The sequence below is a fragment of the Xyrauchen texanus genome, chromosome 8 (genome assembly GCF_025860055.1).
Source record: "Xyrauchen texanus isolate HMW12.3.18 chromosome 8, RBS_HiC_50CHRs, whole genome shotgun sequence".
NCBI lineage: Eukaryota > Metazoa > Chordata > Actinopteri > Cypriniformes > Catostomidae > Xyrauchen > Xyrauchen texanus.
The window spans coordinates 35,530,078-35,554,543 of NC_068283.1; the positions used below are offsets into that span (position 1 = coordinate 35,530,078).

The window sequence follows — 24,466 nt, forward strand, 5'->3', positions numbered from 1 at the left end:
GCTAACGTTAATTTATGTTAATTACCATGATTGTAACTTCGGCAGTAATATTATCTGTTTGCTCTTGTACACTGACGATGATACATTTTGTGCCGAGTAGTGTATAAATGCAGTGGATACCTTTAATGTTTGTTAACAACCTCTCATGAAGGAAGACTTGGCGATTGTTTCTTGCATTTGATCATCTCCACAGAAATAGAGCAGGAGGATATCTCCTCTGTCTGACTGCTGCACTGCGTGAATAAACCCCATCTGCATTACATGGCTGTTAAGTGAAACTGGAGTCCTTTGCGTTCACAAAATTAATAAGTTTGTACCTCGTTTAATTTTCACGGGAGTTTGGTGAAAGTCTCTGTAGACGGCGTGCACATCAGAAAACTTGAGAAGTGATTCATCTTCACAACTGAATGACACAAGTTATTTTTCCCGCGCTCATCAGACAGCATGCAGGGAAAGACGAGGCTGAATCCTGCTTCAACTGTTTGTATTCAGTAAAATGGGACTCGGTGTTTGAAACTACACAACTCTATCACTGGCGAGTCAGCGAAATGTTAATTGAATTATTGAAAGTGCGGCATAATTGTATTATGCCTCACTTAACTTGTGGCCAGTGGCTAATAACAGACGTTTTTTGGTCGCACAGCGAGTAGGCCTAATTTACTCGCATTTGTGAGTGATTTATTCGCAATGTAGAGGGCTGAGTTAACGTTACTTTCCTCAAAGATTTGTCGTCGTCCTCAACCAAATAACGGACGGAAAACTTCAGTGCATATATCTGCGAGTGCGTGAGTTTACAGCAACGGGTGAGGAACAGACTGACGCGCGCGCGAGAGAGAGAGAGCGCAAAACACAGCCTTTTATTTGATGTTATTGTGAGACTGAGAAGTGAAAAAATGTTTTCGGTTCATTATGAGACCGTGGTGGTGGGGCAAATTAGACAATTAATGGGAAACACTGCTATAGCCTACTTCACTTATTCTGACAGAGAACAGAGAAAAAAAGGCAACAATACAAGAAACTGAGACCTATTGCCACAGAAATGCCACGAAATTACAAGGCTAAATTACTTTTGTACATAGACCAGCTTAATAGTTATATTGGTTAGACTAGCCCTTGTGTTACATACTGATACTAGAAGCAAAAAGGATAATATTTACCTCAGACACTGCTGTGTAACGTTAGCAGTGACGGGCTTCGTCAGCCGTCCGTTCAGAAAGCCCTGTTAAATTGTTTTTCCTCCGGTTTTAAATTATTTAAGTTACAGTCTCCCTTTATTTCCTTGTTAATGTTAATTAAATTGTCAATAACAATAAGACAGCTGTGTTATAAGGAGACGAGCTTCGAGACAGACGCGTGAATTTTAATTTCAATGAAGCGCGCGCTCGTTGTTCGTTAACGGTACATTAACGATAAGCGCCAATTCAAATATAAGCGAACCGGGTGGAAGACGGAGGTGTATGATATGTGAATGTTTGTCGCAGTTTCACTACTCAGGCCTGTGTTAACAGGTGTAACGTTAGAAGTTCTTAAAGGTGCCCTAGAATTTGAAATTGAATTTATCTTGGCATAGTTAAATAACAAGAGTTCAGTACATGGACATGACATACAGTGAGTCTCAAACACAATTGTTTTCTCCTTCTTATTTAAATCTCGTTTTTGAAACCCCCCCCCCTGAAAAATAGGCGAATCTCCACGTAACACCAACTGTGACGCAACAGTCGGGATCATTAATATGTACGCCTCCAAAAATTTGCATGTGCCAGCCCATGTTCAATGCCAGGCGGAACTGCGCAGCCCAATCATCGAAACAAGGGAGGGTCATAGGGAAAATGACAGATCATGGAAATAAATGTTATGTTCCAGGCTGTGCAGGGGATGTGAGGACTTTTCTACCCTTTCCACAGAAAAGAAATGTCAACAGGCGTGGTTGATGTTTATCTATAATCGGATACCGCAACAGTTTAATTCGAAGTTTGCTCTGCCCATTTCACAGACTTATTTTCTAACCTGGCACAATATCATGCAGGCTTCTCTCAGCGTCTCATACTGAAGAAGGGGGCAATTCCAACTATATTCCCGCAAGCGGTAAGTAGTGAATTTATTAATGATAATTTACACTGTGTTAGATCCAGCGCAAGATCCTAGTACAGTAACAAATAGCAAACTCCAAGTAACGAGCATAACTAAATAGTATGACAAAAGTATTTACGCTGAGGTTAATATTTCTTGCCTGTGTTGTCATATAAATCTACAAAATAATACTGTAGATACATATGTAAATTCCCTTTTGTCAAATAATTTCAATTTCGTCTATTTCATCAACAACACGTCAGGGGCTAACTACGTTAATTTAGTTGCTCACAGATAATGTTAGCTCACTCGATCCTTCTAGCTAACGTCACATTCTCCACTACACAAGATGAAGCTATATTTATTTGACAAGGCATCTAACGTTAGTCCATTTGTTAAAATGTTTTAATTTTCGAAAACTGACGTAGGCCTATGATTATTTCGCACGCTTGTATTTCACATAGACAGAGTGAAACGCAGTGAAACAGCCAATCAGAGCAGAACTAGTATTCATGGTCCTTCCAAATAAGGTAAAAACAGACCATTTCATTCTAGGGCCAATTTCTAGAGTTGAAAATGGGTCTGTAAAACCATATCTGGACATTTGAAATGCCCTTAAATAAGCCAATACCCTCTATGTAGATATCAGAGACAAATGTAAAATATTATTTCAACACATTCTAGGGCACCTTTAACTTTGGCCCGCTAGGTCGACTGTTGTGCAGTTTTTAGCTCCAACCCAGATCAGACTGTTAACGTTACGTTTCAGTAATCCCGAAGATCTTGATTAGCTTGTTTAGATGTGTTTTATCAGGGTTGGAGCTAAACTCAGCAGGAAAGTGGACACTAACGTTACAGTTGAGAACTGCATTAATGTTGGTCTGCATTAAAACTGTGCACGGTTCCAGTGCAGCGTTCGTATACGCACATACCATAGTCTATGTTTAGCTAACGTTACTGTGATGCATGCGTTTAAAGTGATGATAGCACATGGTTAAATTTAGCATTCAAATGTTCTAAAGCAAAACATGTTTAGGTGTGTTTAATGCATAGTTTGTTTGTGAAGTGTTATTTATGCTTTGTTTTCTTTTCCCCCCCAGATAACCATGGTTGATAAATGGTCAGTAGATGACACGTGCCACTGGCTTCAAACTATAAACCTCATTGATGCAAAAGAAAGTTTCAGAGGTACAAATGAAAATTTATAAATGTACATTTTGTGATGTGAAATTTCAACTCACAAAGTTTCTAACTCACCTGCAAGTGCAACATAACCACCAAGCTGATTTTAGTGTTACCTGTAACATTGAGGGATGTTTTAGAAGATATAAGACTGTTGCAAGTTACAGAAACCATATCTATCGAAACCACAGACAAGCTTTGCAACATCCCCAATTTGAAAACGCTACTGTAGTTGAAGACGACAATGAAAGTGAGGAGGAGGTGCCTGAAGATGATCTGCTAGAGAACAATCAAAATTCTTTGCCTGAAATTGATTTGGAAACAGTGTTATTGGGACTGAGACAGCATGTAGCCCTCTTTATATTAAATCTTCAAGAAAAACATTTACTTCCTAAAGCAACTCAGTATACCATTGTTTCCAGCTTGGAGTTCATCTTGAAATTTTTCCAACAAAATTATTTTGAAATCATAAAATTCCACTTGACCAAATCTGGGTTTAGACTAGAGGACCAGGAAGACTTGGATAACTTGCTAAATAATCAGACACTTATAGAAAGTGTGTTTGCCTATGTTCAGTCAGATTATCAACTTTTCAAATATTGCAAAGAACATCTACATTTAGTGGAGCCAGTTAAGCACATTCTTGGAACCAATAGCCAGGGGAAGGAGGACACATTTCAGTATGTTCCTATCATTGATGTTCTGAAGACTCAGTTGGAGAAACTTGACATATTTGAATCATATCGAAGAACCTGTGAACAAGCCCCGAGTACAGATTTTTTAAGCAGTTACACAGATGGAGAATTCTTTCAAGAGAGCCCCTTTTTTGGAGATCCTAATATTTTAAGATTACATCTCTACACTGATGAATATGAAGTGGTAAACCCCTTGGGTTCTAAAAGATCAGTTCACAAATTAGCAGCCTTCTATTTTATGATTGGCAATCTTGAATCTAACTGCAAATCACAATTGAGGCATATACATTTGTGCTTACTTGTAAGAAATCAATTTCTAAAGAAGTATTCATACAGAGACATCTTGCTGCCGCTGATTAATGACCTGAAACTGTTGTACACTGAAGGACTGCAGGTCAGTGTATATGGTCACAACATCAATTTGAAATGCGCTCTTGCCACTATTTCAGCTGACAACTTGTCTGCTCACAGCCTGGCAGGTTTCACCTGCTGCTTTAGTAGTGGACGGATCTGTCGCTTTTGTATGATCAGCTACAAAGACCTAAGGTCTCACGTTAACGAAGATGATGTAATAATTCGATCTTCTCAGGTACATCAGTACCATCTGCAAGCACTCAGATAAAGTACTGGAATATCCAAACAGACATATGGTGTGGTCAGTGAGTGCCCTTTCACTGAGCTGAACTACTTTGATGTAACAAAAAACTTTCCCCCTGACTTAATGCACGATTTTCTGGAGGGTGTGGTGCCTCTTGTGATTACCAGAGTTATCCAGGCATTACATTTTTTGCACATTGTCTCATTAAGTCAGATAAATGCAGAATTGGATGCATTTAACATAGGCAGGAATGAACGGGCTAACCTCCCTCAGAAACTTCCACATTGTGTGCTAAAGAAAAACACACTACCAGGGTCTGCTGCTCAGGTCTGGTGCCTCTTCAGGATTTTGCCATTTCTCATTGGACATTACATTCCAGTAGGTGAGGTGCACTGGGACATTTACCTGAAGTGTAGGGATATAGCAGATGTGATTTTGTCCCCCACCATACAAAGGAAAATCATCCCTTTCCTAAGCCTTCAGATAGGCGAATTCCTGTCCTCCTTCCAGTCTGTATTCCCTTAGACTTTCACTCCGAAACTACACTTTCTCATTCATTATCCACAACTGATACTAAAGTTTGGGCCTCTGAAACAGTTGTGGTGCATGAGATTTGAGGGGAAAGCACCAATACTTCAAGCGATTAGCCCACAACACGTGTAACTTCAAGAATCTCAGCTACACCCTTGCCAAGAGGCACCAGTTAAGGCAGTGCTGGGAACTGACATCACTGGATTCCTTGCGTCAGAACAACTACACGGAGGGTGAACGGGTAGTACCTTTTCGAGCATTACCACTGGAGATACAGAAAGGTGTGATTGGAAGAAGTGAGACAGAGGATATTCAGGGTGACGAGAGGCTTGGTGTGTGTAGCTCTCTTATGACCAACAACGTGAAATACTGTGTGGGAGACAACTTAATTATAGATCTTGTGGAGGAGGACATCCCAATCTTTATAAAGATTGTGAAGATTTTGCGGTTCAGGGGTGCTTGGATGATCTTTGGCAAGCTGCGGATACCAATAACATTTGAAAGACATTTCCATGCTTTCAAATTGGAGGACCAGAAGGAGTGGATTCTGGTGCAGCCAGGGGAGGAGAAAGAATTTCATCCTCTTGACACACATGTGCATGATGACACTAAGTATATTACATTATATCACAGCGTGCAATCTTCTAGGTAAATATATTGTACTTCTGTGGCATGTCTCTCTTATTTATTAATTCTTCTATAGAATATGAAATATTTGGTTGTTTTTTTTACAGAGCAGCAAATTGATGGGGAGACTCTGCTGGGTCTCACAGAAAGGATGGTGGAAAGACTTTTTCCTATAATGAAACATCAGGTGACATTTATGAAGGAGCTTAATAAGTTAAAAAAGTAAGTCTGTACTGTTAAATATTAAACATTGTGGTTAAATATAAAACAAACTTATGCTAACCAAGCTTAAAATCCTTATCTTATCTTAATTTATATTTTTATTTTTCTTCAAACAGCCTGGAAACTGAAGTGCCTCAAATATCTTGTACTCCGTATGTATCATTGTTTTAAAGTTTAAACAGACTGTATTGTGGCAAGTAAAATGAATATCCTGTATAAAAGACTTCAACGTTGTATTCATGTTTACAGACAAGAACCCTGTGAGAATGAGGGCTCATTTGTTGCCCAACCTTGGCCAGCATTATACAACCTGCCTGTCTTTCCCCCTGAATTGCAAGCAGCTTTGCAGAGGAAGGATCCCGGCTTTAAGAAGAAGGACAAGTCTCACATCCGTGCATTACTGATTCAAGTGTTGTTTGACAGCATCACTAAGCACACCTGGTACAGTATTGTATTTTATAACAGTTAAATGTATTTTATGTTTTGGTTGTTGGGTACTGAAATAATATATTTGATTATTTCTTAGGTACCCAAATCATAAAATGTATGGAGATGTTCTGGGGAGTTTGATCACCTGCTTTCCATTTTTGAAGGATGGCAGCTCCTCTGGTTATGTATGAACGTATTGCTGCTCTTTTAATATTGTGAAAATATTGAGATAATTGCCATTAAAAAATCTCACACAGAAAAAAATCTATTTAAAAAAGAAAGTATAAATGTGTCTACGGGATACCTTGTTGGAATGCCTTAGAAACAAATTTTAAAAAGAAAGGATTCCCTTGGTTAGCTCATCAATCGTCCTGCAAATGAAGGAGAAGTATGGGATCAAAAGGAAGTGTGCTGGACAAACATATTCTGAGGGACTTAGTCAACAACAAGAGGCAAGTTCAGTTCAATAAATTTGATTTTGAAGGTAGATTAAATTAGTCTTAACATGAAACACATGTTGACAATTATTTCAGAGTGCAAAATGTAGAAGAGAACCATTGGATATAATGGCTAGTGATGGGAAGTCTGGCTCTTTTCAAAGATTTAATTTAAGATTGATGTTTCAATCTTAAATATTTTATTCTGTGACTTTGATTCATATTTACGTACTGCACAATACTGTTTTTCTACCTCAGATTGTGTTGGACCTGGAAGTAATGGGTGAGGATGAGACAAGTTTCCAGGAACACATTAATGCCATCACCCTGGAGTTGTGTAAAAGCAACCCCAGTTACTCTGAGGTCAAGAACCGGATGAAGCGCACTCTTTTCAAAAGAGTACAGATTATGGACAGGCCTGCAGCTGAAGTAATGGAGCAGTTTCCTTTTCTTGGGGTGCCACAGCTTGTGAGTAAACACTGTTACATTTTGTGCCAGGCAAATAAGAAAAATCTGTGTATATTATATTTCTGTGAATTCCTATAGCTCATTTGGTAGAGCAATGCGTTAGCAATGCAAAAGGGTATCCCAGGGAACACAAACTGATAAATGTATAGATTGAACGCAATGCAACTCCCTTTAGATAAAAGCGTCTGCCAAATACAAAGTATTTTATTTGATATAAAGTTCTTTTGTTTTATTCTTATTCTAATTGTATTATTTTAATTTTAGATATATACTTCTGTTAAAAATTGAGGTCATTTAGAAATGGGAGCTCTAGCGCACGTTCTACCGGGAAGACTCTAATATCACGTCATTCATTAATCACAGATCTAGCCAATCACCACTCGACATATGCAGTATTTTTAAGCCTGGTTAACACCCATTACTAAGTTCGCGAGAAACTGACGCCGGCGCCACTCACCCAGCGTCTCGATTGCAAACCATAATGACAAATTGCAAATTGAATAGAAAAAAAATGTTACATGGTATTTCAATCAAATGGGATTCAACGCCTGTAATAATTTTGATTACTTTACCACGCCCACTATTTTTCTTATTGAAAATTCTGTCTCGGAAATACATCACTATATGGTAGTCAATTGCAACCTAGAGTTCATGCTGACTTTAAGGAACTTGTTCGGCTGAAAGTGTGTAATTTGGATACAAGCACCAGAAGTAAACAAATGTTTTGTATTTAAGATGCTGCATGAAATGACAATGAGGTTTGGAACAGACTTGGCGAAGAACATGGAAACATCTCTAAATGAAATGGCCCCAAACATCATCAGGAGTGCAAAAGAAGGAAGTCAAAAAAACCTCTACGCAAATCTCATTGGACCAGCAGAGGAAACCACAGAGGGTAACAACACCATATATTTTTTCCCATCCAACCTATCTGTTCCATGCCCAGTGTAAAGATGCATTGTCAATTTAAAGGTAGCTCCTATAAATTGTACGAGTGAAAACATGTATTAAAATAATGTAAATATTAAAGGAATAGTTTACCCAAAACATTTCATAATTTACTCACCACTTGTCATTTCAAATCTTTATGACTTTCTTCTTCAGAACACAAAAGAAGATGTTTTAAAGGATGGTAACCGAACAACGGCGGTGCCCATTGACCTGCATTGGTTTTTTGTCCATATAATAGAAATTGGTAACAGCATTGTTTGGTTACCAACATTCTTCAAAATATATGTTTTTGTGTTATGCCGAAGAAGGAAAGCCATATAGGTTTAAAATGACAAGAGTGAGTGAATGATGACAGAATTTTAATTTTTGGGTAAACTTTAATTGATTTCTGTACCTAATGTACAATCATTTGTATCTGTTTATAGGTCTCGTTAGGAATGCTGCACTCATTTTATTGCCAGCACTATTTAAAGAAAATGCCACTTTCCTCTACTGTGTGGATAGTGTAAGTATAGAGTCTTCTGTAGTTTCATTAACATTTGATGCACTTGACTTGAATTAAAGGAACTGTTTATGCAAATATAAAAATATTAGTCAGTCTACTCACCCTTATGCCAAATTTTTTAAATTTACCCTTTAATTTACTCTCTCTTCCTTAGTCATAAGTTTTGGACTGTTTCTACTGCTATGTACTGTCATTGAATAGCACCCCAATTTTGAGTGCATCGATCATAAAGAAAATCTATACAACTCCAGGGTTTAATACTTGTCTTCTAAAGCCAAATGGTACGTTAGTGAGAGTAAAAAGATTAAATTTGCCAAGATAGGTTACTATAATTAGACTATGTATAGATAAGAGAATAACATGCAATGGGGTGGCACATGAGCTCCACATTAATTATTATGAGTCTTGTTGGCCCTAGCTGTCATATCTGTGTTGTGTCATGAACGATTCAGTCACAAGAACGAAAGAACCAATGAGATTCCAAGTAATCAAAGTGGAGCTGATGTGGTAGCATGTTGAATGTTCTTCAGTCATCCGTAATGTTGACATTAAAACACATTACAAAGCTAGAAAGAGCCAGGATATTATTAAAAATATCTCAGATTTTGTTTAAGTGAAGAAACAAAGTCATACACATAGGTTGGCTTGTTGGTGAGTAAATTATGGGGTAATTTTAAGTCTATTCGATGACATCTTTTAATTGGTGAAAAGCACTCAAAAGGTGAAATGTTTGTTTTACAGGAACCCAAAGGTCCTACACCCACCATTGTGTTTAACGGCTCTCCTGATCCCTCAAGGCTGAAAGTGTCAGCATTATAATGGACAACGTGACCATTATAAGAGAGGCAGACATCGACATGACACAGGCTGTGGAATGCCTGTTTGCTGTCTATTTTCTTTTCAATGTGCAATACCCGGTTCACATTAAGCACACAATGACTTTTATTCAAAAATACATGCTTAAACTTAGGCAAGAGCATGTCAAAAGAACACCAATACCTGTACTAAAAATGTACAGTCAACTTCTGTAAATTGTAGTGATATTTAATACGTTTTAATTGTTCATGTATTGTTTTTTATCTGCATTGTCAAATATCAGAAAATATTTTTTTTTCTTGTACAGTACTTAACTTTTACATGTATCTCTGAAATATGTACATACAGTACATAAACAATCTTATTTATATTTATTGCAAAGCGAAAATGCTTAAATTAAATAATTCACACAAAATGGTTGAATGTAATAAAACATCTTAAATGTAAAAAGGTTTTGCTGTCTAATACAGTATACAGAGGTGCAATTTTAAATGTCACTAATATTTTTTGTATAATCAATTGAATAAATTAATTTATGAACTTTCTGTATTGATTATATTTTCTTATTCAATAATAAAGAACCCCTAAATGGTTCTATATAGAACCATCTAACTTGGATTCAAAGAACCATTTGGGGTTCTTTTTATGGAACCCATTAAAATGGTTCTATATAGAACCATTTTGGAGTTCCATATATGAAGCGGGTGATAGAACCATTTCTGGTTCTAAATAGAACCATTTCTTTTAAGAGTGTACATAAAAGTTTATCCTGGACACTTCCGTTATACACATTTGGCATAATGTGCGGACATTTCAGGAGATTAAAGCTGCTAAATAATCACAGATTCAAAAATATTAACAGAACTTCAACAAGAAGGTAATGATGTTACTTAACCAATTTGATGGGGTTGTTGAACTTTGACTCGGAACTACAGCCGCTGTCCGGTTGCCTTGGCAACACCACTGCTAACAGTACTAATGGTTAAAAAAAAAAAAAAATGTTTTTATGTAGGCCTATTTAGCTTCTTTCAAAAGCTCAAGGAAGCTTTACACACAATATTTCAGTACATTTTAAAGTAGTTTATTTGTTGTGAAGTAATAAGTGTTGAACCTCAGAAATACGCGTTGTCCTGTTTATCTGCTGTCAGACGAGATTATGTCAGGCTTAGTGTAAATATAGAAATATTCTAGCGTTATTTTCATAACTTAAGACATTTTTATATTGTGTAGTGAAATAAAAAGCGTCTTACCTCAGAAAAACAGACACACAAACACACGCGTTGTACGCGCAGTTCAGATGATGCGCGCGCAAGAGTTCAGGTGGAGGCGCGTGCTGTTATATTACAGTATTGTGTCTTTCCCATCCATCACTATATTTATATTTACATTGTTTATGTGTATCATGTTAAATATGTTTTAACTTTGCGAAAAGCAACACATTTTTATCTTCAAATAGATTTAATTTTTCTATGTTGCGACTGGAGGCGTTTTATACATTTTAAATAGCAAATTAGTCATCATAACATATTGCATATTTATTGTGGTTTCAATTTGTTATTGTGTAATATTTAGGCACTTAATTTATGAGCATTTTGTGGATGTCTCCCAAAAGATCTAATACAAATCACAGTTATTTTTACTCGAATTTGACATGCAGGCCCTGATATTGTGCAGATGATTCATAATATTTAATGTACAAACAGATACAAAAGCAAATGATACATGAAATCCTAATTAGCATGAAAACATTTTGTTTTAGAATGAAAAACAAATTTAAGATTTCATGTCCACTCATTCATCCAAATACATTGTGCAAAACTTGAATGATGGCAATTGAATGATAGCAATTATTAAACTGTTACAACACAAATCTGTCATAGAAATTAGAGTTGCGAGTATTTAAGCCTGTATTTTTTGTTTATTTTGTTTGGCTCACATATGACAACGTAAAAAAGTAGAATTTAAATTGTAAGGTTAAGTGGTAGGCCTAATTATATTACAGACGTTGCAGTTACGTTGGCAATAAATCACAGAATTACCCAAATATTAGTAAAAAAAACTCCTCAGCGGGCACGCGCAATTGTAAATAAAAAGCGTAACGACCAAACCACGCCCATGAATATTTTTTAGCAATCATCAGCGCTCTTCGACCAGCCGCGCAGATGTGCACAGGAGAAATCTCACCAAACGAACAACTTGGCAGAACAAAAACGTCACTGCATTTCGTCATAATTTGAAAGCGAAGCCTGTTCGCCCAGTAAGTATAAATGTGCCTTAAATTAGCCTTTCGGGTGATGTAATAAACGTTGGCGTACTGGTGATGTCATAATTTGGCATGATGTCGGTTAGACATTGTTTCCGCCTTTGTTGACTTGTTTGTCACTTTAATTTTCTACATGAGCCCAAGCGCTTCAGTAATGCAATCATGCATGTTATTATCTTAGATTGTGACGCAATGGAGCTTTATTAATTTCTAAAATATTTAAATAAAAAGAAAGAAAACAAAAGAAGTGGTGGTTCTTTTGTTGGTTGATTGAGATGCTAAACAACCGTGCATGAATCTAACAATTTGATTGACATTAGGTCAATCTAAAAATCTAAAAAAAAAAAAAAAAAACTTACATAGTTATTTAAAAAAATGTTGCCTATTGAAGCATTTATCGTATTAAAAGTAGTTAACCATATTGCCCATCTCATTGTTCTCTCTGGAAATTCATCCCAAAATGCCATGCAGTCACCATTCATCTTTAAGGGCCAAAACATGAGGACGGGTTGTTGTTTACATTTACATTTATGCATTTGGCAGACGCTTTTATCCAAAGCGACTTACAGTGCACTTATTACAGGGACAATCCCCCCGGAGCAACCTGGAGTTAAGTGCCTTGCTCAAGGACATAATGGTGGTGGCTGTGGGGCTCGAACCAGCAACCTTCTGATTAACAGTTATGTGCTTTAGCCCACTACACCACCACCACTCCACTGTTTCCAAATAATAACAGTGATCTTATGATTGGCTTTAACTTAAGATTTCTTGTAAGCTATTAAATATTACATGACACACGGATGATGTTTTTAAGTGAAAAGGAGCTCTATGAATGTGTCTAATAATAATTAAAACTTTAGGCCTAATATAACGAATTAAATAACTACAGTGGACATGATGATTAAAATAAACATTATTGATCAACCTTTTTCTGTAAACAATAATACAAAATAAAATAAAATAAATATTCAAATAAAACATCTACCAGTAACATCCAACCTTAAGTATTTTACATAAATTTGATTTGTAAGGTGCATATTTGTTTAAGTTCAATAGAAATGAATGTTTCAAGGTTAAAGCTTTTCAATCTTAAAAGCAGGCTAATATATATATATAATATTTTATTTTTGTATTATTTTTCTTTTTTTTAAGTGTGAGCGAGTCAGCGGATACATCGGTAGGGGGCAGCAAAACACCACAACACACTGACTGTTAAACGATGAATTCTGTTTGATTTGTGTCATTACAGTTGGCATATGCTCACGAGAACCCGTATTCTTGGAAATAAATAAAATAGTTACAAGCATTTAAAAAAAATAAGAACCACTATGTTAACAGCAAAAACCTTTTTGCAAGTGTAGTGTAGGCTACTGTTGCAAGGTCTCGTCTTTCGCTTACGACCTCAACTAAATCTTAAAGAGAAAATTCTGTCACAATTGCCACCTCATCTATGTTCTTCCAAACCTCTACGACTTAAAGCATAGTTCACCCAAATATGAAATTTCCCTCATCATTTACTCACCCTCATGTCATCCCAGATGTGTATGACTTTCTCTCTTCTACAGAATCTGAGAATTGAAGCTCTGTAGGTCTATATAATGCAAGTGAATGGGTACCAACATTTTGAAGCTTCAAAAGCACATAAAGGCATCCTAAAAGTAATGCGACTCCAGTGGTTAAATCCATGTCATCGGAAGCAACCAATGACATATATATATATATATATATATATATATATATATATATATATATATATATATATATATATATTTAATTTTTTTTTGTGGTAAGAATCATTATGCCACAAATGCTGTCCAATGAGCTTAACTTGTATTGAACCCAGAATATTCCTTAAAGATGTGTTTCAATTCTATCCATTTGAGTTAATATTATTTCATGGTAATGTTCCTTGTCACCTGTAGTTTCAGTCATGTGATTTGCTGTTTTTATTTGTAATTTTTTTAATTTCACCTGTCATGACAAAAATTTCCGTTGACCTGATTTGTTGACTAGGCCCAAAACAGCTTTAACCACATAGTAACACTGCAGAAAGTTAGACTGACAGTTCATATCACCATCTACTGGGCAGGGAGGAGAATATAGAGTAAAAAAAGTGTGTGTTATGTCCTTTTTGGAGCTTAATATTTTTGGTACTTCTTGAACCTACAGAGCTGAGCTATTCTTCTAAAAATCTTAATTTGTGTTCAGCAGAAGAAAGAAAGTCTAGGATGGCATGAAGGTGAGTAAATGATGAGAGAAATTTCATTTTTGGGTGAACTCTCTCTTTAAGGAGCTTTTAGGGATGTTAGGGATTGAGGACCTCAGTCACCATTTACTTACATTGCATATTTTTTTCCCATTCAATGAAAGTAAATTCTGTCTTAGGCTAACATTCTTCCTAATGTTTTTTGTTCCATGGAAGAAAGTCAACTGGGTTGGAGCTACATTATGAGTGAGAGTAGACTTATCATTTTTTGAACTGTCCCTTTAAGATCTTATGAGTACTTGAGAAATGTCAGTTTCAACCTCTGTGATGTTCAGCGAATTAAAATAGACTGAAGGCCTGAACATGCTTCATACCAGAACATGTCAGAGCCTCCCTTGCATTTCGCTAGATTCCACAGTATCTGCTGTGCTACCTCAAAGGGGAAAAAAAGCACAGACACTGATTACTGAGACATGCACTCACTTGTTCAAGAGTTCATTAGATTTGCTCACCACCTGCCTCTGTGATGTGGCTGCTGTCTCAGTACATCCTGCAATACACACAATCCAAAGCTCACATACACACTATACCTTTCTTTCACTCCAGAGTGTGTTTGGGGTAACGACATGTGAATCTTCGGTAGGAAATGAGATAGTTTGTGTAGAGGAAACTTTTTGTGGCTGCACTCACTGAACAGGAAAGAGGGGGGTTCCTTTCAGAGGATGAAGAAGAGGGAGGACTGCAGGGAGAGAGAGGGAAAGACATAGATGAGATGAATGTTTCAATGCAGATCAAGCTATTTTTGTTCACTTTCAAAAACTGAAACATCCTGATTAGGTTTAATAGGGTTAAACCTGTTAACTTGCCCCATGACAAGGAGGGGCCCAATCCTTGTTGAGATTTACTGTACGATGATTTCATTTCCTTATTAAATATTGAAAAACTACAGTATTTATTACTTGAAATAAATAAATTAATAAGCATCTTTGTGATGGCCCCAGGATCTGTAAACAGAGAAAAAGAGACAGGGGAGCGAACCTTTTTATTTTTTGTGGCTATTAATCATTTTGCACGATTGATGATGTTGATTTTGCCGATACTGTATGCTGATGTTAACAAATGGCATAAGTTAGCAAAACAGCTGAAATCACTTACAGTCCCTTTAATCACCTGAGTAAATGATATTTCATTTTCAGTATTGAAAAAAACCTGGACAAACTATAAATAAGCCATTGTGACTGGTGTGAAAGGTTAGAATGTCCATTTAACATTTCACACTTCACACACTTTGCTCCCAACAATGTTAAAGCCGTTGACATCAAACTGTCCACTGTGTGATCACTAAACAATGTTGAGTAAATAGATCATGGTTTTATGGCCTAACTACTGTTGATTCATCTCTGTATCCTAATAAAACATAATTTCCACTTTTTTTTTTTTTTACAGAAAATTACAACACATTGATAACTGAACGTTACATCACCGAAAGTACGGAGTCCAAAGGCAATGGTAAATTTTCACGTGCCCCACCTCTTATGCACACTCTTTAATTTTTTTTAATTTTTTTTTTGCAGGGCGGAGCATGTTATGATGCTGACAAATCTGAGGTTAACCCCTCCTAAATGTTCAGTACTAGTTGTCTTTAGAGGTTGTTCAGTTCTGTGCAGTCTATAAGTGACCAGAGGTTGTGCTAAGTGGAAGGGAGGGAAAAAACCACTAGAGCCCAAATGGGTGTGAATCAACCACTGTGTGTTATTCATAGAAGCAGCAAGAAGAACTTTTGTGATAGCTCATGTTTTTCATTCAGTGGTTGACAGCCATGTTATTAAGCATGTTATTGGAGGGTTTAAAGGCAGAACTGTGAAGCTTTAAAGTTAATAAAAGCGCTTACATTAATTCTGTCCTGTTAAAACTTAGCATATTATTTGTTCAGTAAAGCTGTTTAAATAGTTTTACAGTCGTTTTCAAGTTTTAGGGTTTTTAAAGCGTTATACGTCATCATGGCATCGAAGTTGTAAACACAGAAAAGGTTAGTAAGAGATTTTATCACTCTAAAATAATGTTGACATGCATATTGTTTATGTTTTGTGGCCATACTGTTGAAATAGTGAGAATTTTAATCTTTACAGGTTGGCCCCATTCACCTCCATTTAGCCTTGATTTTTGCTTTTTTTTTTTTTAAAGAAAAAGGAGAGAGGAGTCAAAATATAGAAATATTTTTTGTGGTAATAAACATTATGCCAAAAATGCTGTCGACTGATCTTAACTTGTATTGAACCCAATACAAAAGATGTGCTTCAAGTCTATCCATTTGATTTAATATTATTTCATAGTTATGTTCCTTGTCACCTGTAGTTTCAGTCATGTGATTTGCTGTTTTGTTTTTTATTTAACCCATCATGACTAATCTTTCCAGTGACCTGATTTGTTGACAAGGCCCAAAACAGCTTTAACCACATAGTGACACTCCAGAAAGTTAGACTGACAGTTCAGTTTGTTTATTTCACAAGGAAGTAAATTGTCAGATTAAACCCAATAGTGCATTGTGCTGCTTTGCTAGTGGTGAAGAAAAACACAATATAATTATGAGGCTTTTCTTCTTAATTATTCAGTTGAACCATAATCTCATATCTCTCTCTCTTCCTGTTGCAAACTGTCTCACTCTTCTGAAGCTGTGATGTGTGTTCTTGAACAGGAAATGAATGCAGACAGAGGAGGCAGGCAAGCTGAAACTGGCACAAAGATCTAGCATGTATACACACCCACCCACATTCAAGCATACATACATTACACACAGAGACACACACTGGCCCTAAGCGACAACTGTCATGGCTGGAACTTTGAGCTTTAGGTGGAACAACAAAGTGGGTGAAAGATCGAAGTCTGTCTAAGACATTAAGAGGAGTGAGCTTCTAGGGAAGGAAAATAGATTTAAAGAAAAGAGAAGAAAAACAGGAGACTGTGCTGCAAATTTAACTTGAACGAGAAGAGAACAAGACAGACGTGTAAAGAGGATGGCGCTCAAATCTCCCCTCAGCAGGTACATTTTTGGAATACTGTAAGTTCTATGAATTCAGCTGCTTATGTTGTACACAGTCATCATTCTATCCTACTTTGCACTTTTAAGGGAAAAATTTGTCAATTAAATTTTTTTCTGTGTGACGGTGTTCTTTAAAGTTATCCATTTGAAATACCTAGAACAAGTACAAGACAAACAGCTGTCTGCCTACATAAACGGCACAACTTGTTGCAGTTTCAATAGAGAAGCCACACTGAGCAGTCTTACAATGTTAGACCAGAAAATCAGAGCATAATGTGATCAGTGCTTGATAGTCAGTGTTCTATGCGCTCAAAAATGTGACAATGAAATTGTTTACTTGGGTGTCACATGTTGATTCACTTGATTGCATCGGTCAATGCTCAAGCTGATTGGTGAAATGCAGATAAAATGAATGGTGATGTCAGTATCATGGTCACTCAGTGTCACAGAGTCTTTGGTTCTGATTGCTTTCCAAATCTGGTAAACCAGCTTCATGTAGTCAATGGAAGCTGTGAAGAATGGTACAATTTGTCATTGTTTGTATCATTAAGTCATGTCTTATTTTAGACATAGAGAAGTATGTTTTAAAACAGTTTGTTGATGAGTGTAGACTTTAGAGCGCGAGAGTGCTCTTTCTGCATTCCTGAGGTGACTGGACCGGTGGGTGTGGGTGTGAAGGAAAACTGGAACACCACAGATCTGGTCCAGCTCTCCGTGTGCATTCCAGAGCGGATCTCATTTTTACCTCCAGTCTTTGCTTTGTACACATCTCAGAATAACTGTTATGACTTTCTGTCAGGTCACTGCTTCATTTGGGTTAAAATCTGAAAGCAAAGAAGGTTTTGTTTGAAATTAAAATTTTCTTGCAAATTGCACTTTACACAAGTAGATTGGTTAACTTTTGGTTAATTGGTTCTCTAATTTGAGATTTAAAGGGTTAGATAGCCCATACATTAAAATTGTATAATTTACTCACCCTCATGTTGTTCCAATCCCATATGATTTTCATTCTTCATGGAACACAAAAGGAGAATGTTCTTTTCCATGTAACAGAAGTGGGTGGTGATTTATTTCATCAAACTCCAAAAAGGTACAAATATTTTTTTTTAAAAGCACAGTGAAGTAGTCCAGATGATTGACCAATAGGATCACTCGGTTAGTCTGCATATTGTTTTCAAGAGTTCCAGTACCCTAGGATCGCAACACTATGCCGACTCATCGACAAGCACCATGTCATATCAGATATATTGGGTACAGCATGTTTACCTTCCCTTGGTGCAACTGAATGCATGTTACCTCAGCAGTGTAGGAGATCGGGGTTCGGATTCCGCATTAAAACCAAGAAGTAATTACGTTCATAATCAGTGACTAGCGTGATTCGGAGGTTAAATCTTTCCCTCTAAATAATGTTTCGGTGTAGGGTTGGGAGGCACAGTTTATAAAACGTGCATTCCTACTCACTGTATTACAGCCCAAGTAGCTAAAAACATCTTGCTTCATAACTCGCTTTTAGTGCCCACTCTGGACAATACCCCCGGAAAATGGAGCTCACATGTGCCCAACAACACCTTCCGCTTTGGCCAATGAGAGCAGAATTTTGCATTTTGGTAAGCGCAGACTGATTTAAGCTAAAGAAAACTCAACCCTCAGATTTTACAGTGAGATCAGTCTGGATTTATGCACTACATTCCCATCATATAAAGTCATATGATAGTTTTGTGTAGTGAACAGACAGAAATCAAAGTCATTATTTTCTGAAAAGTTTCCCTTCCACCATAGTTCTCAAAGCTTATATACGCTTGGGTTCAATCTGGCACAATATCTTGAATGCACACAAGTGCAAATTAGATTTAAAAACTGCAGTGGAGGGGGAGAGTTTCAATAAAAAATTTATTTCGACCCATCCATAACATAAAGCTACCGTAGGTGATCGATTCCTTTAAAATTGCATTTACATAATATTGCAAGCACATTCTCAAATACAATATAACAAAGAAGATAATGGGGAAATCACCTTTGGGCTTTTAAATGTTGTATTTTGTGGAGTCCATATTTCATAACTGACTCATAACCCAACGAAAGGCTATGAAAGGCATGAAACGACACTTCAAAACATAATGGGGATGTTAAAGATCTTGAACAGACAAAACAGATAGCAGGAGGTAACATGAAATATTAGGACAGCCAGCCCTAAATCTAATTTTAAAGGTGGCTGTCTGCTAGGCTGAGTGAACACATCGTATGAAGACCTATTTTTCCCCCATCGTGAACATCCTGTGAGAGAAGCAGACAACACAGCAAGGTCAAAGCAAGCCAGGCCAGAGAAAAACAAAGAGTTTCCGTGTTTAAACAGTGGTGAATGGGAACAGCCTCCTCCAATTGTTCTACACTAGCAGCCATTTTCATTTGGAAGGACACCCCTCCTCCCTAAATACAGCTTGTGCAGAAGGTGTTTTTTTTTTTTTTAAACGCTCCAACATGATGCATCATGCATTGTTGTTTCTGATATTTTTGCACTGCTGCTGCTCAAATGCAAGAAGAATCACTCAAGGGCTCAAAAGTCATCAAACAGGTTCTGGCTAACCCTTACAAAGTTGAATACTTTGTGATACATACATTAACTGTCCAGTCTGAGATTGATGTTGGCATAACTGTATATCAGTGTGGCTTAGGTACAGTATATTCCCCAGAGCCAAATGTATCACTGTGCTTTTGGCCTCTCCCTACTTGACTCGGGTAATATGTGTTGATAGACCACAAGGCTGCCATTCCTCTCGATCCATTGCCACCCCCTGGTTTATGAATCGAAGGTGGTCTGGGCTTCTGTTTACTTACATATTTAAGGAAGGACAGCTCTGCCTGTCTTCAAATTCTTTTGGTGAACTCTTGCCAAGTGTATAGGGGTGGCGTCCCTCATCTGTCTCACTGCAAACATGTCTTGGCTTGTCAAAAAACATCGGCTGATGTTGTTTTGCAAGAGACTGATAAAGCCTCAGTTTTTATCTTTGCCTTATTTTTCAGTTGCATGATAAAGGAGATTATTACTAATGTTGTGATGTAGGATGGTGCTGCACACCAATTATTTTAAGGGATAGTTCACCTAAAATTTTATTTCTGTATTAATTTACTCCACACCTGACTTTCTTTCTCACATGGAACACAAAAGGAGATGTTAGGTACAATGACAGCCTCAGTCATCATTTGCATCCATTGCATGTAAAAAAAAAAAAAAAAAGATGCAATAACACCTCAATAAAAGTAATTCTGCCTAATATCTCCTTGTCTGTTCGATGGAAGAAATAAAGTCATGCATATTTGGGATAATATGGTGGTAGATGATGACACAATTTTCAATTTTTCTTGAACAATAGTTTTTAAATTTATAGTTATTAAATTAAATGTTATCATAGTTTATATATAATGGTTTCAGTTTGCAATATAGTCCTGTAAAGTTTGATGGTTTTAAAAGTTTCTCAAACAGTACATTTAGAGGCCATTCGTTGCTGAGTTTCTCTCTCCACCAAACACATAATATCTTTATTTTTTTCTGCTCGGTGTTTCCTTTCTTTCTTTAGTCTGTTACTGCAAAAGGCAGACTGCCAGCCTTGTCCATCCCAAGTCTCATATAGGTTGGTTTTATCTGCAACTCACTCTCATATGCGGAAGCTTTGAATAACATCAGGTCTAACAAGAAATTTGACCAAGACACACTTTGACAGTTAGCTTTACATGCATCTGTTAAGTCTACTGACCCTTAGAGTGCAGTGACTAAAAAAAAAAGAAGGCCCACACATAATATGCACCCACAGAACTATGCAGAATTTGATAGCTGTTCATTCACAAAGTTCTATAAAGTCATGATTATAAAGTTTTATATAAAAGTCATAAAGTTTTGATTATGCTCTCAGCTACAGTTTAACAGATTTTACCATTTAAATGAAAATACAAAATATACTCCTAACAATATAGCTAAAGGACTTCATTAGGCATGATGTGCCTTGTTTTTAGTGTTATAACTGTTACTATATTTTGTTCAAATTTATGAAATTTCATTTACTACTTTCTAACCTTTCTAAGCATCTCTGTGTCTAAACATAAATAAATATTCCAAAAACATTTTAACCATATAGTATTTGTTGCAAGCTGGGCCAAAATAGCTATAATATGAGCTGGTGTCTGATTAAGGCACCATAGAGCACATGCTTCTAAAATTTGGTTTGGAATCAGTTCTGTGGTTAAAGATAAAATGACTGCTTAAAAGATCCTTCGAGAATTGTTTGATTGGAGAAGAATGCCTGCTGTGCTTTGACACAGCTTCAAACAACTACTACAAATTGAATGCTTAAAAAGAGCATGGCATTTCAGGGAATTGGAACATTGCATCTTAGCTTAACATGTTCTTGAGGAAGAGTTAAGGGAATCAAAAAGTGTAATAAAGCTAAGAGGAAGCAAAACATTTACAGTCCAAGTTCTTGTTGGCCTTAGTGTATTCTGGCTGGTGCTTTTTCATGTTTATGATACAAGCTGCTCTTTTTTCCAGTACAATCAGTACTTACAAATGGCATACACTATGTAATATGACCATCAACAGAACTCAAATAAAACATAGAATTCAACTGTCAGGTTATGCTGTTCCTGAGAGCAGCAGTAGGTCTTCCTGTCTATCTCTATGCAACAGACAAGCAAGAGGAAGGAAGTATTTTAAAGGAGCCACCACAAAAACCAAGTTGGTGTGAAACTAGGGGTCATTTAGTAATAATAAAAAAAGTTGCAAATGTTATATTAGCATTAGAATTAGTGAAATGCATCACCATTCCAGTGTTTTGAAATGTCAATGACATTGTATTCTGTCTATAACTTGATATCGGAGACCTCCAAGGTGCATTTGTATAGAATTCGCTGACAGTCAAACCCAGATAGCACTTTGATTACTAACACTAGTCTGCTATCTGTCTTCCATATTACAGCCAGCTTCCCTTACAGGCTGCAGTCAAACAGCACATCAAAGATTAACAAGTGATAGCGACAGTCTAGCAAACATTAAACAACCACTCTTGCGTCAAGGGTTAATCTCTTTAAGTGCACTGAGTAAACAGATAGATGGTCAATCAATATAGTCCCTTTAACATTCTCGTCAAACTTTATCAAAAACTGTAAAGGATGGTATTTCTCTTGGCACATGTATATATAACATACCTTGTCATTTCATTCCGGAATGAGTCTGGAAGTACCATTGTGGTAAGGACAACATTTATGCGTTTACTAAATCTGTTTAATTTAAATTTAAATTTAGTGGTTTAGCTAGGACTTCATTCATCCTTTACATCTGGATTACTAGAACCCACCAAAACTATAGTAATCTAACTTGAGTGACTTTGGGGGGTCATGCTAGATTGGTTGTTTCAGTTCATTGATCTAAACTACAGTATGGCATTTAGCCTCAGTTATCGGTCCATATGAGTATACCTCACCAGTTTCCTACCTTCAATTCCCTGAGGTTAAATATCAGCTGTTGAAAAAAGGTGTGGGTATGAGATTGCCACTGTTAACTAAAAATGCTTAATGGTATTAGATACTGTGATATAATGAATTACTGTGCTTGTTATTGCACTGTGTGATGCAAAATGCATCATCAACATTGTCATTATAGAATTAGCAGTAACTGAACCTTTGGAATACAACAGCTACTGCTAGTAAAGAATTTCAAAATTTCTTACGTTATGACACCATCATGAGATAACTAATTATTCAGTCTTAAAGGGACAGTTCACCTAAATAATGAAAATTCTATGATCATTTACTCAACCTCATTTTGTTCCAAACTAACATGACTGTTCTTCTTCTGTGGAAGAACCAAAAGGAGATGATCGCCATTCACTTTCATTGTACGGCAGAAAGATTCAATGAAATTGAATAGTGACTAAGGCTAAAATTCTGTGTATTTGTGTATGCCACAGAAGAAATTAATATATGTTTGAAAAAATTATGTAGGTGTGTAAATGATTACAGAACTGTAATTTTAGGTGAACTGTCCCTTTAGGGGCAAGGGATTCTATTGGGTGGATGGTTTTAGGTCCTTTTGGAAAATGCTTGAGGTTAACATTATTTTTACTAGTAGCTACTAGTAGTAGAAATAACCTATCTTAGTTTACTAGAATCAGGCTTGTTTTGCAAAGTCAAACAACATTCAGAACAGCTGGATGTTAGAGAGGTCAGCCAGAGTCTCATGTAGTTTTTGCATTTGTAGAGCAGGTGTTCTTTGCCCAATGAATAAAGGAGCCCTTGCATGTTCTTAATTTATTTCAATAACCTTTGCCTTTTGCTCTTATTGCTTTTAATAATCCTCTCATTTGTTTTATACCCTCAGGAGGGCCTTTGCTGAGCCTTGATTCCTGCTTGTCAGGTGACCCCTTTCCCTCAAGGAGTGCAAGGGGTAAATGGCTGAGACAGGCAAGATGACATCCTTACACAGTCTGGGCTTGGTACTGGTGGAATTTGAGTATGAATACCAGGGCCGGGACGGTCACAAGGTGTCCATTAAACCCAACGAGCGCTACATCCTCCTGGCCAAATCCAATGATCATTGGTGGCATGTGTGCAAAGACGAACATGCCAAGCCATTTTATATTCCTGCTAAATATGTAAAAGAGCTTCCACCCAACATCCCTTCACCTCTGGACTTCAGAGAGCCACCATGCCCTGATCTGACACCTGCTGTGCCTGACCTGGCAGAGGTCCGCAAATTGGATGAGGTGACAATTAGGCTACGTTCCAAAGCTAATTATCAGAAAACTGAAAATCGCATGTCGACTTTTGGTGTCCCTTTGGATTTACACGAGCCCCCTTCTTACAAGTGTGGTGGATCTTCAGACTCTCTCATATCTCTGCTTACGGTTTCTGCCTCAGACTCGTCGCAGCAGAAGAAGAGGATGAGTCATGCGACCAATCTGTTCTTTGGCTCTCGTAGCACTCCAGCTGAAACAGTGCCTGATAAGTTCAGAGTGCCCAGCTTCAGCCCGGCCGACCCTCTTCATAGACCTATCGCGGTCAAACCTGTAGAGCTCCCTGTCATCAAGAACACAACAGAAACCAAGTCTCACAGGAAGTCACCAGAGCCCGAATCCCCAATTGAGCCTGAAAGTGAAAGCTCCAGTTCAGAACCACTGCCATCACCAGACTCAGAGAATATTTATGAATCCATATCAGATCTGAATCTAGACAAGTTGATACTGACTGACAAAACACCAACAGGATTACAAAACGCACCAGGCTCGCCCCCAAAGATAAAGGTACAGTGTTAAACGAGTACACACACCTATACCTGGGATACCTCACACAGTACAATTATATTATATGGTTCCTTATTTCAGCATTATTGTACACATGTTGTAGAGTTCCACGGTCCTCTCTAAATGCAAGTTTAATT

At 37.1% G+C, this 24,466-nt stretch overlaps 3 protein-coding genes across 3 annotated transcripts in view; all 3 read left to right on the forward strand.

Annotated features, from left to right (window-relative positions):
• Window positions 1-2,880: 2,880 nt before the first annotated feature.
• LOC127648450 (sterile alpha motif domain-containing protein 3-like) lies at window positions 2,881-6,640 on the forward strand. The gene is made up of 5 exons (XM_052133127.1): window positions 2,881-3,258; window positions 5,811-5,925; window positions 6,042-6,077; window positions 6,175-6,366; window positions 6,452-6,640. The coding sequence occupies exons 1-5, from the start codon at window positions 3,177-3,179 to the stop codon at window positions 6,543-6,545; spliced, it is 519 nt and encodes a 172-aa protein (XP_051989087.1). The 5' UTR covers window positions 2,881-3,176; the 3' UTR covers window positions 6,546-6,640.
• A 91-nt stretch (window positions 6,641-6,731) lies between these two features.
• Window positions 6,732-9,534, forward strand: LOC127648150 (uncharacterized). Its single transcript, XM_052132743.1, has 5 exons — window positions 6,732-6,806; window positions 7,050-7,259; window positions 7,995-8,154; window positions 8,636-8,715; window positions 9,457-9,534. The coding sequence occupies exons 1-5, from the start codon at window positions 6,732-6,734 to the stop codon at window positions 9,532-9,534; spliced, it is 603 nt and encodes a 200-aa protein (XP_051988703.1).
• A 6,297-nt stretch (window positions 9,535-15,831) lies between these two features.
• The window catches only part of LOC127647536 (rho GTPase-activating protein 27-like), a 38,523-nt gene continuing 29,888 nt past the window's right edge, over window positions 15,832-24,466 (forward strand). Inside the window, exons 1-3 of the mRNA XM_052131815.1 lie at window positions 15,832-16,029; window positions 16,696-17,040; window positions 23,408-24,329. Of these exons, the coding sequence (XP_051987775.1) occupies window positions 23,478-24,329 (852 nt within the window). The 5' untranslated portion in view covers window positions 15,832-16,029; window positions 16,696-17,040; window positions 23,408-23,477. The remainder of the gene's footprint in view (window positions 16,030-16,695; window positions 17,041-23,407; window positions 24,330-24,466) is intronic.